General features: G+C 41.8%; 2 protein-coding genes across 2 annotated transcripts; one reads left to right on the top strand and one right to left on the bottom strand.

Annotated features, from left to right (window-relative positions):
• Window positions 1-704: 704 nt before the first annotated feature.
• tmem43 (transmembrane protein 43) lies at window positions 705-7,948 on the top strand. Its single transcript, XM_021570321.3, has 12 exons — window positions 705-1,093; window positions 1,476-1,619; window positions 1,846-1,980; window positions 2,367-2,461; window positions 5,234-5,283; window positions 5,497-5,566; window positions 5,741-5,811; window positions 5,930-6,057; window positions 6,497-6,571; window positions 6,910-7,011; window positions 7,168-7,285; window positions 7,421-7,948. Exons 1-12 carry the CDS (start codon window positions 1,079-1,081, stop codon window positions 7,621-7,623), a joined length of 1,206 nt encoding a protein of 401 aa, XP_021425996.3. The 5' UTR covers window positions 705-1,078; the 3' UTR covers window positions 7,624-7,948.
• Window positions 7,949-8,324: 376 nt separating this feature from the next.
• On the bottom strand, window positions 8,325-14,254 carry rhoa (Transforming protein RhoA). The gene is given in 5 exon segments (NM_001165060.1): window positions 8,325-8,923; window positions 10,469-10,599; window positions 12,368-12,488; window positions 12,778-12,935; window positions 14,170-14,254. Coding segments are annotated over 4 exon segments (582 nt in total). The 5' UTR covers window positions 12,934-12,935; window positions 14,170-14,254; the 3' UTR covers window positions 8,325-8,749.
• Window positions 14,255-14,586: the final 332 nt, after the last annotated feature.

Genomic DNA, 14,586 nt, shown 5'->3' with positions numbered 1-14,586 from the left:
TTGAACTATCCAATAAATGCCGTTCCACTTCATGATTGTGTCCCACTTGTTGTTGATTCTTCACAAAAAAATACAGTTTTATATCTTTATGTTTGAAGCCTGAAATGTGGCAAAAGGTCGCAAAGTTCAAGGGGGCCGAATACTTTCGCAAGGCACTGTATATGTACAATGACTACTTTTAACCATTTCCACTAAAGATTTTACAAAAACACATTTACTTGAAGAACTGTGCAGATGCAAAGTTTGGTAACAGAATATCAGTTTGTGCCTTCATTCTTATCATGGAAAATGGTCCAATTTACACACTTCTCAAGAGAACATCCCTGGTCATCCCTACTACCTATGATCTGGCGGACTCCCTAAACACACATGCTTCATTTGTAAACGATGTCTGGGTGTTGGAGTGTGCCCCTGGCTATCAGTAAATTACAAAAAAATAACAAGAAATTTGTGAAACCTGGTTTGCTTAACATAGAAATTTGAATTGATTTATACTTTTAGCAATTACATTTACTTTCTTTAAGTATATTTAAAACCAAATGCTTTCAGACTTTCACTCAAGTAGTATTTACTGGGTGACTTTCACCTTTACTTGAGTCATTTTCTATTATGGTGTCTTTACTTTTACTCAAGTATGAAAATTGGGTACTTTTTCCACCACTGACAACAGGCACAACAACTCAGTAGTTTTTCTCAACGTTGCCAGAATTCCCGCGGGGATCCATTTTTATCAGTACATTTGTAAAAGCCTAAACATTATGAAACTTCTAATCGACATTCTCTCATAGACCTCCGTACAAAAAAAAAGGCTTATCCCAAGCGGACAGATTGGGCGGGGCCATCATGACAGCATGCCTTCATTTCCCAGCATCCCCAAGAAAATACGGCAAATGTCCTTTTACCTCACGAAACGCGTATTTCAAGTTCTTGCTTTATTGTGTTGAGGTCTCTTGCTTGACCAATTGAGTATCCGCGGGCAGCTAATGCTTGCAAGTCTATTTTGAATCAAGGACGTAAATAGCCAACTGCAAACTTCTTTAACTTCATTTCTTTGCCGATACACGGTTGGGCGTGGACAATGTCGGCTCCAACAGTAAGTTTTATTTCTTTATTAACCTTACCATAGCCAGCCTTGCCATTTATCAGTGCAATTTCGTGCATTTTATCAGTCGTTCTGATATTCATTTTCATCCAGCTACACAGCCCTAATAGTGAGTAGTGATGGACAGGCGGTTCAGGACGGTTCAGGACAATTCATGACAGTTGAAAATAAAATATTTTTGATTATGGAAAATGTCAGCGGTTTGGATGGTATAATGATTCTCTAAACTTGCTTGTTTCTTCAAATAAACTGAAATTAGGCGAATTATTGGAACTTTAGCAACCAGGAAATGGCGGAGCGATTTCTGCATAGTGCATATTTAAAATGCTTTTGGGAAACCGGGCCCTGCATATTTCTTCTGTCCTTCTCACAGTTGGCGGCAGAACATGACCAGCACACGCGGACAACCAGCCGTTCCAAGCCCGGCTTCCTGGAGCGTCTGAGTGAAACCGCAGGGGGAACAGTTACTGGTGTTGTACTGTTCGCCCTCTCCTTTTACGTCCTCTTCACCAATGAGGCGAGTAGTTTCAAACAGTGTGTGTAGCAGCACAGTTTAAGTGTCTATGTCAGTGGACATTTCCAGAATATTGCATAATTGAAACGAAAGATGTCTGGAATATGACAATTACATGGGGTGGCACATTTCAAATAAACCATTTATTTGAGTTGTGTGCAGTGTGTGTATAATAGGCTATTTGGCAGGTATAGGCCTCCAGTAGTCCAACAGTTGGTTTCCCACACAGGGAAGGGCCCTGAGAACCGCTACCTCCCTGGATGAGGGTCTCTCTCAGGTGGTGTCCCTGCACCTGTACTCCAGCCCACTGGACCATAACAACAACCATCTGGTTCACCTGACAGGCCCACTACGCACCTTACAGGTATAGGCCTACAATACTTACCACTATGCATTACTATTCCCCTTACCAGTCTCATCACCAGGCCCAAATTCTATAAAAGGTGCTGTTTCAACTGAGTGCTGCTGTTACTCTTGGGTAATAATAAACCAATATAGGCCTACCACTTACTATTCAGTTCTCCTACTTCTCAAATGCTTTACAGAAGTGTTCCCTTAAGCCTCTTTCTGATCTGTCATGTCTTTAACTGGGCCCATATCCACAAAACATTCCAGAGTATGTGCTGCTGATCTAGGATCTGTCCATATATTCTTATTTATTATGATCTAAAAGATCAGCACTCCTACTCTGAGTCACTTTGTGGATATGATCCCTGATCTTAACCTGTTATCACCTCCTCCCCTCTCTAGCCTCTCCATGACCCAAACTACAGAGTGGCGGTGCAGGCGGTGAAGCTGAAGAGACAGGTGGAGATGTACCAGTGGGTGGAGTACAGCGAGAGCAGGTGAGTCAGGGTCTTATGATCTGGTAGGTACAGTGCATTCAGAAATTATTCATACCCCATTGACTTATTCCACATTAGGTTGTGTTACAGCCTGAATTCAAAATGGATTAAATAAATAAAAAATGCCCGCATCTACACATCATACCCCATTGTGTAGGCAGGTAGCCTAGTGGTTAGAGCCTTGGGCCAGTAACCAAAAGGTTGCTGGATCGAATCCTCAAGCTGACAAGGTACAAATCTGTCGTTCTGCGTTGAAATGGGAAGCTGATTTTTTTTTAGATTTAATTTTGGATTGGCGATGCTTAATGCGAGTACAAAAGGAGAGTTTACAGTCTAACCAGACACCTAGAATATGTGGACAACTACAAATATCTAAGTCAGAACCGTCCAGATTAGTGATGCTAGTCGGGTGGGCAGGTGCGGGCAGCGATTGGTTGAAGAGCATGCATTTAGTTTTACTTGCATTTTAAGAGCAGTTGGAGGAAGGAGCAGTTGGAGGAAGGAGAGTTATGGCTTTGAAGCTCATCTGGAGGTTTGTTAAGTGTCCAAAGAAGGGCCAGAGGTATACAGAATGGTGTTGTCTGCGTAGAGGTGGATCAGAGAATCACCAGCAGCAAGAGCGACATCATTGATGTATACAGAGAAAAGAGTCGGACCGAGAATTGAACCCTGTGGCACCCCCATAGATTGCCAGAGGTCCGGACAACAGGCCCTCTGATTTGACACACTGAACTCTGTCTGAGAAGTAGTTGGTGGACCAGGTGAGGCAGTCATTTGAGAAACCAAGGCTGTCAAGTCTGCCAATAAGAATGTGGTGATTGACAGAGTCGAAAGCGTTGGCCAGGTTGACGAATATGGCTGTGCAGTATTGTATTTTATCGATGGCGGTTATATCATTTAGGACCTTGAGCGTGGCTGAGGTGCAGCCGTGACCAGCTCGGAAACCAGATTGCATAGCGGAGATGGTACGGTGGAATTTGAAATGGTTGGTGATCTGTTGTTGACTTGGCTTTCGAAGACCTTAGAAAGGCAGGGTAGGATATATATAGGCCTGTATCAGTTTGGGTCTAGAGTGTCTCCCCCTTTGATGAGGGGGATGACTGCGGCAGCTTTCCAATCTTTAGGGATCAGTCAGTCAGTCATTCAGTCACTCCTCATCAGTTACCTGTTACTGACGGATCTCTTTTTACCAACCTTCACTGGGTATGTTTACATGCACACAATAATTTGATTATTGTCAATATTCAGATTAAAGGTAATAATTTGATTAAAACCTTTACATGCTTTGCAAGGAACAATTTCTCTAATAATCCTGTTAACATGGACACACCTGAAATCAGGCTACCTGCTGGGACTTTGATAAATGCCGAAAATCGGCAATCACACAGCGACCATTATTTTTGTGAAGCCTGTTAGATTCTGAGTTCGGACATAGTTTGTATGTGAAAACTATTTTGAAGATGCATGTGTTCAGACCACTTCATGTTACAGCCTTATTCTAAAATGGATTAAATAAAAAATGTTCGATCTACACACAATACCCCATAATGACAGTGAAAACAGGTTTTTAGAATTTTTTGCAAATGTTTAAAAATAAACATACCTTATTTATATATGTTTTCAGACCTTTTGCTATGACTCGAAATTGAGCTCCAGTGCATCCTTGTTTCCATTGATCGTCCTTGAGATGTTTCTACAACTTGATTAGAGACAACCTGGGGTAAATTCAATTGATTGGACATGATTTTGGAAAGGCACACACCTGTCTATGTAGGTCCCACAGTTGACAGTAAATGTCAGAAAAAAATCAAGCCATGAGGTCGAAGGAATTGTCCGTAGCGCTCCGAGACGACAGGATTGTGTCGGCACAGATCTGGGGAAAGGTACCAAAAAATGTCTGCAGCATTGAAGGTCCCCAAGAACAGAGTGGCCTCCATCATTCTTAGTAGGAAGAAGTTTGGAACCATCAACACATTTCCTGGAACTGGCCGCCCAGCCAAACTGATCAATCAGGGGAGAAGGGCCTTGGTCAGGGAGGTGACCAAGAACACGATAAATGTGATATTTCAGTTTGACATTTTTAATACATTTGCTAAAAATTATGAACCTGTTTTTGTTTTGTCATTATGGGGTATTGTGTATAGATTTGAGAAGGGGGGGAAACAATTTAATATTAGAGCAAGGCTGTAACGTATCAAAATGTGGAAAAAGTCCAGGGGTCTGAATACTTCCCGACTGCACTGTACTTTCAGATTTTCCGAAACTCACTTCACTTGCGCAAAAGAGCGGGAGGCTCGTTAGTCTGGTGCTAACACATGCACAGGTCAAATATACTCTTGGGGTTCACATTTCCTAATCATTTAAAAGATTACTTAAAAATCCAGGTGCTTTAATCAGCATATGCTTACTTCAATTATGACTTGACGCAGAGTAAGGTGTTTACATGACTGCCATACTCTGCCTATTGCCGTAATCAGTTTAATATTGAATTATTAGTATGCCTGTAAACACTAATTTTGTCTTTGCTGAACTGGTTTTCAGGCACATGCAATTTTTTTTGTTCGTTCACTCACTACTTAACAGCCGATTTAAATTTTTTTTTTTTTTAAATAAATAATAATAATAATAATAATTTAAAAAATGTTTATATATTTTTAAAGGAATCCATAGCTCGTACTCATTCAGAATTAATACCGTGGTTGGGTTTTGGCAGCTACATGTGTTAGATGTGTATATTTTGAATTTGTAACCTGCTAGTTGACCATTCCTCAGAGACTATGACGAGGATGGAGAGTCCAAGACTGAGACTACGTACAACTACAGTAAGTACAGACCAGTGGAAGATGGCTCATAATAATGGCTGGAACGGCGTGCATGAATTGGCATCAAACACATGGAAACCAGCCATTACCCATGAGCCCGTCCTCCAATTAAGGTACCACCAACCTCCTGTGGTACACACAGTGAAGTACTATAATAAGGGAAGTACTATAAACACGACACGTGTTTCAAATTTATCCTAACTCTTTCTTCAGATTCAGAGTGGAAGGCAGAGCTTATCAACAGCAGGAACTTTGATAAAGAGATTGGTCACATCAACCCGAGGTACTCCAATTATTTTGTCCTCTCTGTCTCATTCTTTCTGTCTCATTCATTCTCAGTCACAACTACAGCCGGTATTATGTTGAACTGGTACAGAGGTATTTGGTAATCTCTGTACCTGACATGCTGGTGATTTAAAAAATATATATATATATATATAACATTTTTTTTTAACAGTGCCATGGCAGTGGAGAGTGTAACAGTGGTGGCTTCTGATGTTCAGGTTGGACCTTTCTCGCTCTCCAAAGGTATCTACAGAACACAGGCTAGCAGCTCCATTGCTTGTCTAAGAACCTTTTTGAATTGTATCCCAGTGATATTCTTAATGATTGGTTAATTGATGAATTTGTTTTATTTTCTCCTGAGGATTGGTGGATCAGATTGAGAACTTCCAGACATTGAGTCTGAAGGGTCTCCCCGCCCCTGATTCTGACTCCTTTCTCACGGTTGATGAGGACTACTTCTACCACACCCAACACCCCCGCAGACCAGAGGTTAGTGTCACTCTCAACACAATGGCTGCGTTTAAACAGGCAGCCTAATTTGGATATTCCCCCCCCACACTCATGTCAAAATGCCAAATCAGATCTTTTCAGAGCTGTTCTGATTGGTCAAAAGACCAATTAGTGGGGGGAAAAAGATCAGAAAATGGCTGGCTGCGTTTAGACAGGCAATCTCTTACACTCAAACAAAGCTTTTCTAACGATGGCTCACTACACAAATATATATATATATATATATATAGCTTTTTACAATGACTTGCATACACAAATGTATAGCTTTTTACAGACTCACCAACACAAACCTACAGTTTTTCACACAATAACTCACCTTCATAAACCTATAGCTTTTCACATAAAGGCTGGTATGCACAGGCTCATGACACTCATCCATTCTATTCAAAACTTTGGTGATTTGTTTGCTTGTGTTTAGGTGGGAGATGTGCGTGTGAGCTTCTCCTATGCAGGACTCAGTGGGGAGGGGACCTACCCTGGGCCAGCCCAGACAGTGAGTACATAGAGCTCAGGCGCTTGATACTGATCTCAGGTTGGTCAGCTTGTAGGTTGCTGTTGTCAACTTGTGAAATTTCCATCTCCCAATAGAGAAGTTATTTTCAACTCTGTTATCAGTCATTATTTAGCATCAATCACTGTGTACTAAATGCTACCCCCATGTACCCCTTATGTCACTGTGTACTAAATGCTGCCCCCATGTACCCCTTATGTCATTGTATATACTATATAAGTCCATAATCCTCTTCAAATGAGCTGTCAGTGGAACAACTCGTCATCAACTGATTGCTAACTGGAGTACTGTAACTGATCTGAGAGCCTGGTGTCCCACAGGTCAGTGTTGTGGCCATGCAGAGTTATGACACCCTGAAGCCCTTTAGGACCAAATCAGGAGACACACTGGAGATCATTTATCTGGAGGAGCTCACTGCTGAGGTGAGGTGTTTTTTTTGTTTTTTTTTGAAGGATGTGACTTTTCCTGATTACTTCTGACAATATCCTCTTCATCCATCACTGAAATGTACCTACTCTGAACCATGTCTTGATTTTTCTATGCTGCCTTGATAACATCCCTGTTGGTTTTGTTTGTAGGAAGTGTTTGAGAGGGAGCATAATAACAATGCTATGCTGACCTGGGCTCTCAGGGCTGGAGGCTGGTTACTCATGTTCCTTGGCATTAGTTTGATGATCCGCATCATCCACACACTGGGTAACACACATTATTGGTTAACTCCAATACCTCATTTTACTTTTCCTAAGCATAGACCATGTGGTTACGTTCCACTCAAATTAACTGCTCTGCATGCATGTCAGTGTCTCTTAACTCGTGTATTTTGTTATCCAGTGGATTGGATCCCTATTCTTCGAGAGCTGATCAGCGTGGGGCTGAAGCTCTTCGCCCTGTGTATTTCCTGCTCCCTCTCCCTGCTCACCATCGCCTCTGGCTGGATCTTCTACCGCCCCCTAGTGGCTGTGGGGCTAATCGCCATGGCTGTGATTCCAGTCGTCATCGCCCGCTCTCGCGCACCGGCCAAGAAACACCAATGATGTTTAACGCTTTGAACTGAACGAGCCTCGACATCAGCTCTCCAATCCTTGCAGAACAATCATTTGAGATCCATTGTCTTGTCACCTCACCAAATAGTCCCGTAGCTCTTTGACAGACCCCTCAGGAATTTAGATAATGTGGTCAATCTAAGAAAAGTGCAGAACAATGTTACATAAGACAAATACATTTGCACATATTATTGAACAAGTTTAGCAATAATACCAAAGACTTTAGAAGGGATATTTAAGCATGTAAGGCATTTGATTGTATACTGCTTATGAATGAGTGTTACATAATGTTAAATAAAATGTGCGTTAAGTTGTCCACCCTCTGTGCTGAAAACTTAGTATGGGCAGATAATGTAAGCAGAACTCATTGTTCTTGTGACACAGACAATGATACTGTGGTGACCTTAAACCAATACATAGCCACCTTTTTCAAGATACTCAGACATCATGGTGTAACGGTTAAGGTGTTGCCTTGAGCCGCTGGATCCAGGCTACATTGCTGTCAGAAGTAGGATGGTGCCCATGTAAGGTCAGTCTCCTGAAGTACTCGGAACCTTTGCTGGACCTGAGGTTCGAGTCCACCCCCCCCCCCCCCTGAATTCGCTAAAATACAGTATCTCAATTTAGCTTCTTACAAACATACATTTGTAATTTATTTCCACTGTCAAGGTATTTATTACACAGACACATTTCTGTGTGCGCATATGAATATATGAAGCACATTTATTTCAAATGTTATGCCTGTATGTGCATAACACAAAATTATCAAGCCTTTGGATCAGTGTATGGGTACCCCACCCTGATTGGCTATGGAGACATTCCTCAGTTCAGTGGGCGGGGCTCAAGCACTTAATTGGCAGGTATGACAATAGGTTGCATGGCAGTACAAGTTCAAAGGAAGTGTTGATATGGCAGATTCACTCATGTACAAAAAAAAAAAGCTTTTCCATAACCCCATCATTGAATACTGACAAAAACATGACTCACTTTAAGACAAATTAAAAGCATTACACCTTTAGTAGAAAATGGGGAGCACAGTCTTGTGGGGCAGAGGGGGAATAGATCTAATTTATTCTGCCTTGCCCCCAGCAGGAGGCAGAGTCCCTCATGCCTCCCTTTACAGTAGGAGGCATTTATTTCTCGGCTTCCCCCGCCGGGCCTGTAGCGCCGCTCTGGTGGCCATCTCAAACACTTCCCTCACGCCATCCTTGGTCTTTGCAGAGCACTCCATGTAGCCGAAGGCACTGATCCGGTTCGCCATGTCACGTCCCTCCTCTGGCTTCACAGGCTCCTGTTGTGGGGTGGGGGAGAATTAGGCGTGTGTGTTCTTGTTTTCCTACATTATCAGGACCCCAATGTCCCCCCCAAAAAAGGTAGTAAAAATAATTAATTTTCTAAAATGTCCTTAATTTGTTAATTCTGACTTAAGTCCTATTTTAAACTTAAAGCTACATGTATCCTTTTGGGCGACCTGACCATATTCATATAGAAATGTGAGTCTAAGAAGCGATAGATCTGTTCTGTGTGTGCTACTTCTATGCTTCCTGGTCAGAAGTTTTGTTTTTGCTTCTTACTTTCGAATTGTACACCAGCTTCAAACAGTCTGCTTTTCAAATTGATCCAAAAGGTGTTCGATGGGGTTGAGGACAGGGCTCTGTATGGACCTTGCTTTGTGCACGGGGCATTGTCATGCGAAACAGGACAGGGCCTTCCCCAAACTTTCCACAAAGCTGGAAGCACAGAATAGTCTAAAATGTAATCGTATGTTGTAGCGTTACAATTTCCCTTCACTGGAACTAAGGGGCCTAGCCTGAGCCATGAAAAACAGCGGCAGACTATTATTCCTCCACAAAAACTTTACAGTTGGCACAATGCATTCTGGCAGGTGATTCGTCACTTCAGAGAATCAGTTTCCACTGCTCCAGAGTTTAATGGCAGCAAACTTTGCATCACTCCAGCAGACGCTTGGCGATCTTAGGCTTGGAAACCCATTTCATGAAGCTCACAACTAACAGTTATTTTGCGGACGATGCTTCCAGAGGCAGTTTAACTCGGTAGTTAGTGTTGCAACCGAGGACAGCAGACTTTTACGTGCTTCAGCACACGGTTTTGCCGTTCTGTGAGCTTGTGTGGCCTACCACTTCACAGCTGAGCCATTGTTGCTCTTAGACGATTCCACTTAACAATAACAGCACTTGTTGAACGGGGCAGCTCTAGCAGGGCAGAAATTTGACAAACTGACTTGTTGGAAAGGTGGCATCCCATGACAGTGCCATGTTGAAAGTCACTGAGCTCTTCAGTAAGGCCATTATACTGCCAATGTTTATCTATGGAGATTGCATGGCTGTGTGCTCGATTTTATACACCTGTCAGCAATGGGTGTGACTGAAATGATCGAATCCACTAATTTAGAAGGGTGTCCACATACTTTTGAATATATAGTGTATATGTGATTGTATACAAATGCAAGCAAGGTTTGAAATTATTATGCTTTGGTCATATATTTTTGTTCAGTTAAGCAACAAATTATTTGAAATTATGTTCCGGCCCCCTGACCATCCGCTCAAGAAAAGATAGGCTTGCAGCTGAATCTATTTGATGATCCCAGCCCTACACAACTAAGGTGAGTTTGTCTTCTTTTCTTAGAATTATTCTCAACAGTCAATATAACCTACAGGTTAAATTTGCTGTTATGCACAATGGCAACATGGTTTGGGTAAAGGCGCAACTGTTTTCTAGAAGTCTGGCTTTTTTTCGGACTCGGGATAGGTCAGACTGGATTTGAATTTTCAAGCCTGATGACAACTATAGTGTGTGTGTGTGTAACTGACTGTACCTGCTTCATCTTGGCTAGCTCTCTGCGGGTGTGCTCGTCGTTACGCAGGTCCTTTTTGTTGCCCACTAGGATGATGGGAACGTTAGGGCAGAAGTGTTTGACCTCTGGAGTCCATTTCTCTGGGATGTTTTCTACACAGGAGAGAAGGGCAGAAATCAAGAGAATACTAATCAAGGCTGTCCAGGTACAATTCCTCTTATTGTGTGTGCAAGTGGCCTTACAAGTCTGTCAAAGCTCTGTCACCAAAACAAGGGCCCGTGTCACAAAACAGAATCTGCATGCATGTGTATATACAGTTGAAGTCGGAAGTTAACATACACTTAGGTTGGAGTCATTAAAACTTGTTTTTCAACCACTCCACACATTTCTTGTTAACAAACTATAGTTTTGGCAAGTCGGTTAGGACATCTACTTTGTGCATGACAAGTAATTTTTCCAACAATTGTTTAGACAGTGAAATAATCTCACAATGCCAGTGGGTCAGAAGTTTACATACACTAAGTTGACTGCCTTTAAACAGCTTGGAAAATTCCAGAAAATTGTCATGCTTTTAGAAGCTACTGATAGGCTAATCGACATCATTTGAGTCATTTGGAGGTGTACCTGTGGATGTATTTCAAGGCCTACCTTTAAACTCAGTGCCTCTTTGCTTAACATCATGGAAAAAAATCAGCCAAGACCTCAAAAACATTGTGGACCTCCACAAGTCTGGTTCACCCTTGGAAGCAATTTCCAAATACCTGAAGGTACCACGTTCATCTGTACAAACAATAGTACGCAATTATACACACCATGGGACGACGCAGCCGTCATACCGCTCAGGAAGGAGACGCGTTCTGTCTTCTAGAGATTAATGTACTTTTGGAGTGAAAAGTGCAAATCAATCCCAGAACAACAGCAAAGGACCTCGTGAGGATGCTGGAGGAAGCAGGTACAAAAGTATCTATACCCACAGTAAAACGAGTCCTATATTGACATAAACTGAAAGGCCGCTCAGCAAGAAAGAAGCCATTACTCCAAAACCGCCATAAAAAAGCCAGAATACGGTTTGCAACTGCACATGGGGACAGAGATTGTACTTTTGAGATGTGTTCTCTGGTCTGATGAAACAAAAATAGAACTGTTTGGCCATCGTTATGTTTGGAGGAAAAAGGGGGAGGCTTGCAAGCCGAAGAACACCATCCCAACCGTGAAGCACAGGGGTGGAAGCATCATGGGGGTGCTTTGCTGCAGGAGGGTCTGGTGCTCTTCACAAAATAGATAGCATCATGAGGGAAATCGTGTGGATATATTGAAGCAACATCTCAAGACATCAGTCAGGAAGCTTGGTCGCAAATGGGTCTTCCAAATGGACAATGACCCCAAACATAATTCCAAAGTTGTGGCAAAACGGCTTAAGGACAACAAAATCAAGGTATTGGAGTGGCCATCACAAAGCCCTGACCTCAATCTTATTGAAGATTTGTGGGCAGAACTGAAAAAGCGTGTGCGAGCAAGGAGGCCTAGAAACCTGATTCAGTTACACCAGCTCTGTCAGGAGGAATGGGCCAAAATTCCCCCAACTTATTGTGGGAAGCTTGTGGAAGGCTACCTGAAACATTTGACCCAAATTAAACAATTTAAAGGCAATGCTACCAAATACTAATTCAGTGTATGTAAACTTCTGACCCACTGGGAATGTGATGAAATAAATAAAAGCTGAAATAAATCACTCTACTATTATTCTGACATTTCACATTCTTAAAATAAAGTGAGGATCTTAACTGATGTAAGACAGGGAATTTTTACTAGGACTAAATGTCAGGAATTGTGAAAAACTGAGAGTAAATGCATTTGGCTAAGGTGTATGTAAACTTTAGAGTTCAACTGGATCTGTGTGTTGCGGCATTAAATACTCACCCAAACTGTCAGGGCTATCGATGGAGAAGCACATGAGGATGACATCTGTATCTGGGTAAGATAGGGGGCGGAGCCTATCATAGTCCTCCTGGCCGGCTGTATCCCATAGTGCCAACTCAACCTGCCATAGGATTTCAAGAGACATCAGCCAACTGTGCCCAACTTACCAGTTACAGCTGATACAGTGTACGTGACCTACTTGAAAAGGCATGATCATGATCAACATGACATCATTACACTGCATTGAGAAATCAAATGACAAACTGCCAACACTGTCTGCCACTATTGGCAATGTATGCAAGCCTTGAGGGAGGATGCAAATTGGGAGGAGGCAATGGCAGTGTTGGCAGATGTGAATTCTGTTGATTGTCCTACAGGTTGAAAAAACAAAGGGAGGGGACTTTTTACACCTGTTTGCTGTCGACCTCAATGTCAGCGACATAGTTCTCGAAGACAGTGGGCACGTAGACCTCGGGGAACTGGTCTTTACTGAAGACGATGAGCAGACACGTCTTCCCACATGCGCCATCTCCCACTATGACCAGCTTCTTTCGGATGGCTGCCATGACTGGACAAATGATAGAGAACATTGAGAGACGGGCATAAATACATTGCAGGTCAAAGAGTTGGAGCATGGATGGTACTGACAACAGATGTCAAGTCCTGCATGGGCCACAGATTACGTAGTTCAGGTGTCTTCAACCCTGTTCCTGGAGAGCTAACCTCCCATAGGTTTTCACCCCAACCCCAATTGTAACTAACCTGATTCAGCTTATCAACCTGCTAATTATTAGAATCAGGTGCGCTAGATGAGGGTTGGAATGAACACCTACAGGACAGTAGATCTCCAGGAACAGGGTCTGATAGCCATGCAGTTAATAATTAGGATTTGTTGTTAGATGTAGCAAATAGTGGAACTGTCCTTAGAAAATAAACTCTTGTTAAAAGCCTAGCTCTCTCACTTCAAAATAAGATACATTTTTTTTAAATCATTGATTAATTCATATGATTGGGAAAACTCTCCTGCAAGATTTGTGAACCCTGAAACCAAGCCATAGTTGTGTCTTGTCATGAAACCACTTATTTAACATTTCAGTCATAGAATATTATTTAAATTTAGCCAGAACATAACGTTCGTAGCTAGCTATCTACCCCCTGACTAGTAAACAACTTTGAAGAAGTTAACGTTAGTTTGATTAGCCACAATATGATGATGAATTCAGCTAGACAACCAAATGGTGTTATTGACTTGTTAATTGTTTACTCCATGTGTAACTCTGTGTTGCTGTCTGTTCACACTGCTATGCTTTATCTTGGCCAGGTCGCAGTTGTAAAATAAGAACTTGTTCTCAACTAGCCTACCTGGTTAAATAAAGGTGAAATAAAAAAATACATTAAATAAACATACCCAGCTAGCTAACTTGGCTAGGATAGTTAGTTAGCAACTTTAATTTTGTATTGTGCTAGTTTAGCTAACGTTAACTAGGTATAGCTAGCTGGTCAACAAATGTGTGATGAATAATTCCTGCGGACCATATCTGATATTACAGGGCACGAATACCACGTAAACAACATAACTAACTATTTGAATCAGGTAATCAAAAATAACTGATTTGCTAACGTTAAGCTAGCAAGCCATTAGAGGCGGAAGTGATGGGGTGGCTAACTTGCTAGCTGGCAATATTGCAGCTAGAGGAAAATACATGTAGATAGCGATACCGGATTAACTAACTAGTTTTTAATGCGGTTATATTACTGCAATATTGGTTAATGAGTTATGTTGGTTAGATAATTAGCCTTACCTGACCAATATGTAGCTAGATTGTTGTTTTCTGGATAATGTCTCGGCCTCAGGCTTGACTTGCTAGCTCTGTCCCAACCTTATTTGAGGGGGTGCACTGAAACAGACACCTATGTGAACTAGCCACAATAAGGATTAGCCACAATAGTGGAATTTGCAGGTTGCCTTTAAAATAAAAGTCCCTCATTGAAAGTGACACAAATGGATACAAATATTGGAATCATGCCATATTTGGACTAGATCATGCTAAACAAGTTTGGAATGTTATATAAATTCAACAAAAGACAATAGCTCATTTGACAACAACAAATGAGTTGAAATCACGTTGCATTGATTTTTCAAGCAGAAATTTGCATCCTGTAGCTCTAACTCCAAAACGTTTTGGGACACTGTAAAGTCCATGGAGAACAAGAGCACC

This window comes from Oncorhynchus mykiss, chromosome 17 (assembly GCF_057628025.1).
Source record: "Oncorhynchus mykiss isolate SJ-2025 chromosome 17, ASM5762802v1, whole genome shotgun sequence".
In the NCBI taxonomy this organism is placed as follows: Eukaryota; Metazoa; Chordata; class Actinopteri; order Salmoniformes; family Salmonidae; genus Oncorhynchus; species Oncorhynchus mykiss.
Note: the sequence above shows the minus strand (reverse complement) of the source record. Positions and strands in the feature narration are given on the sequence as shown.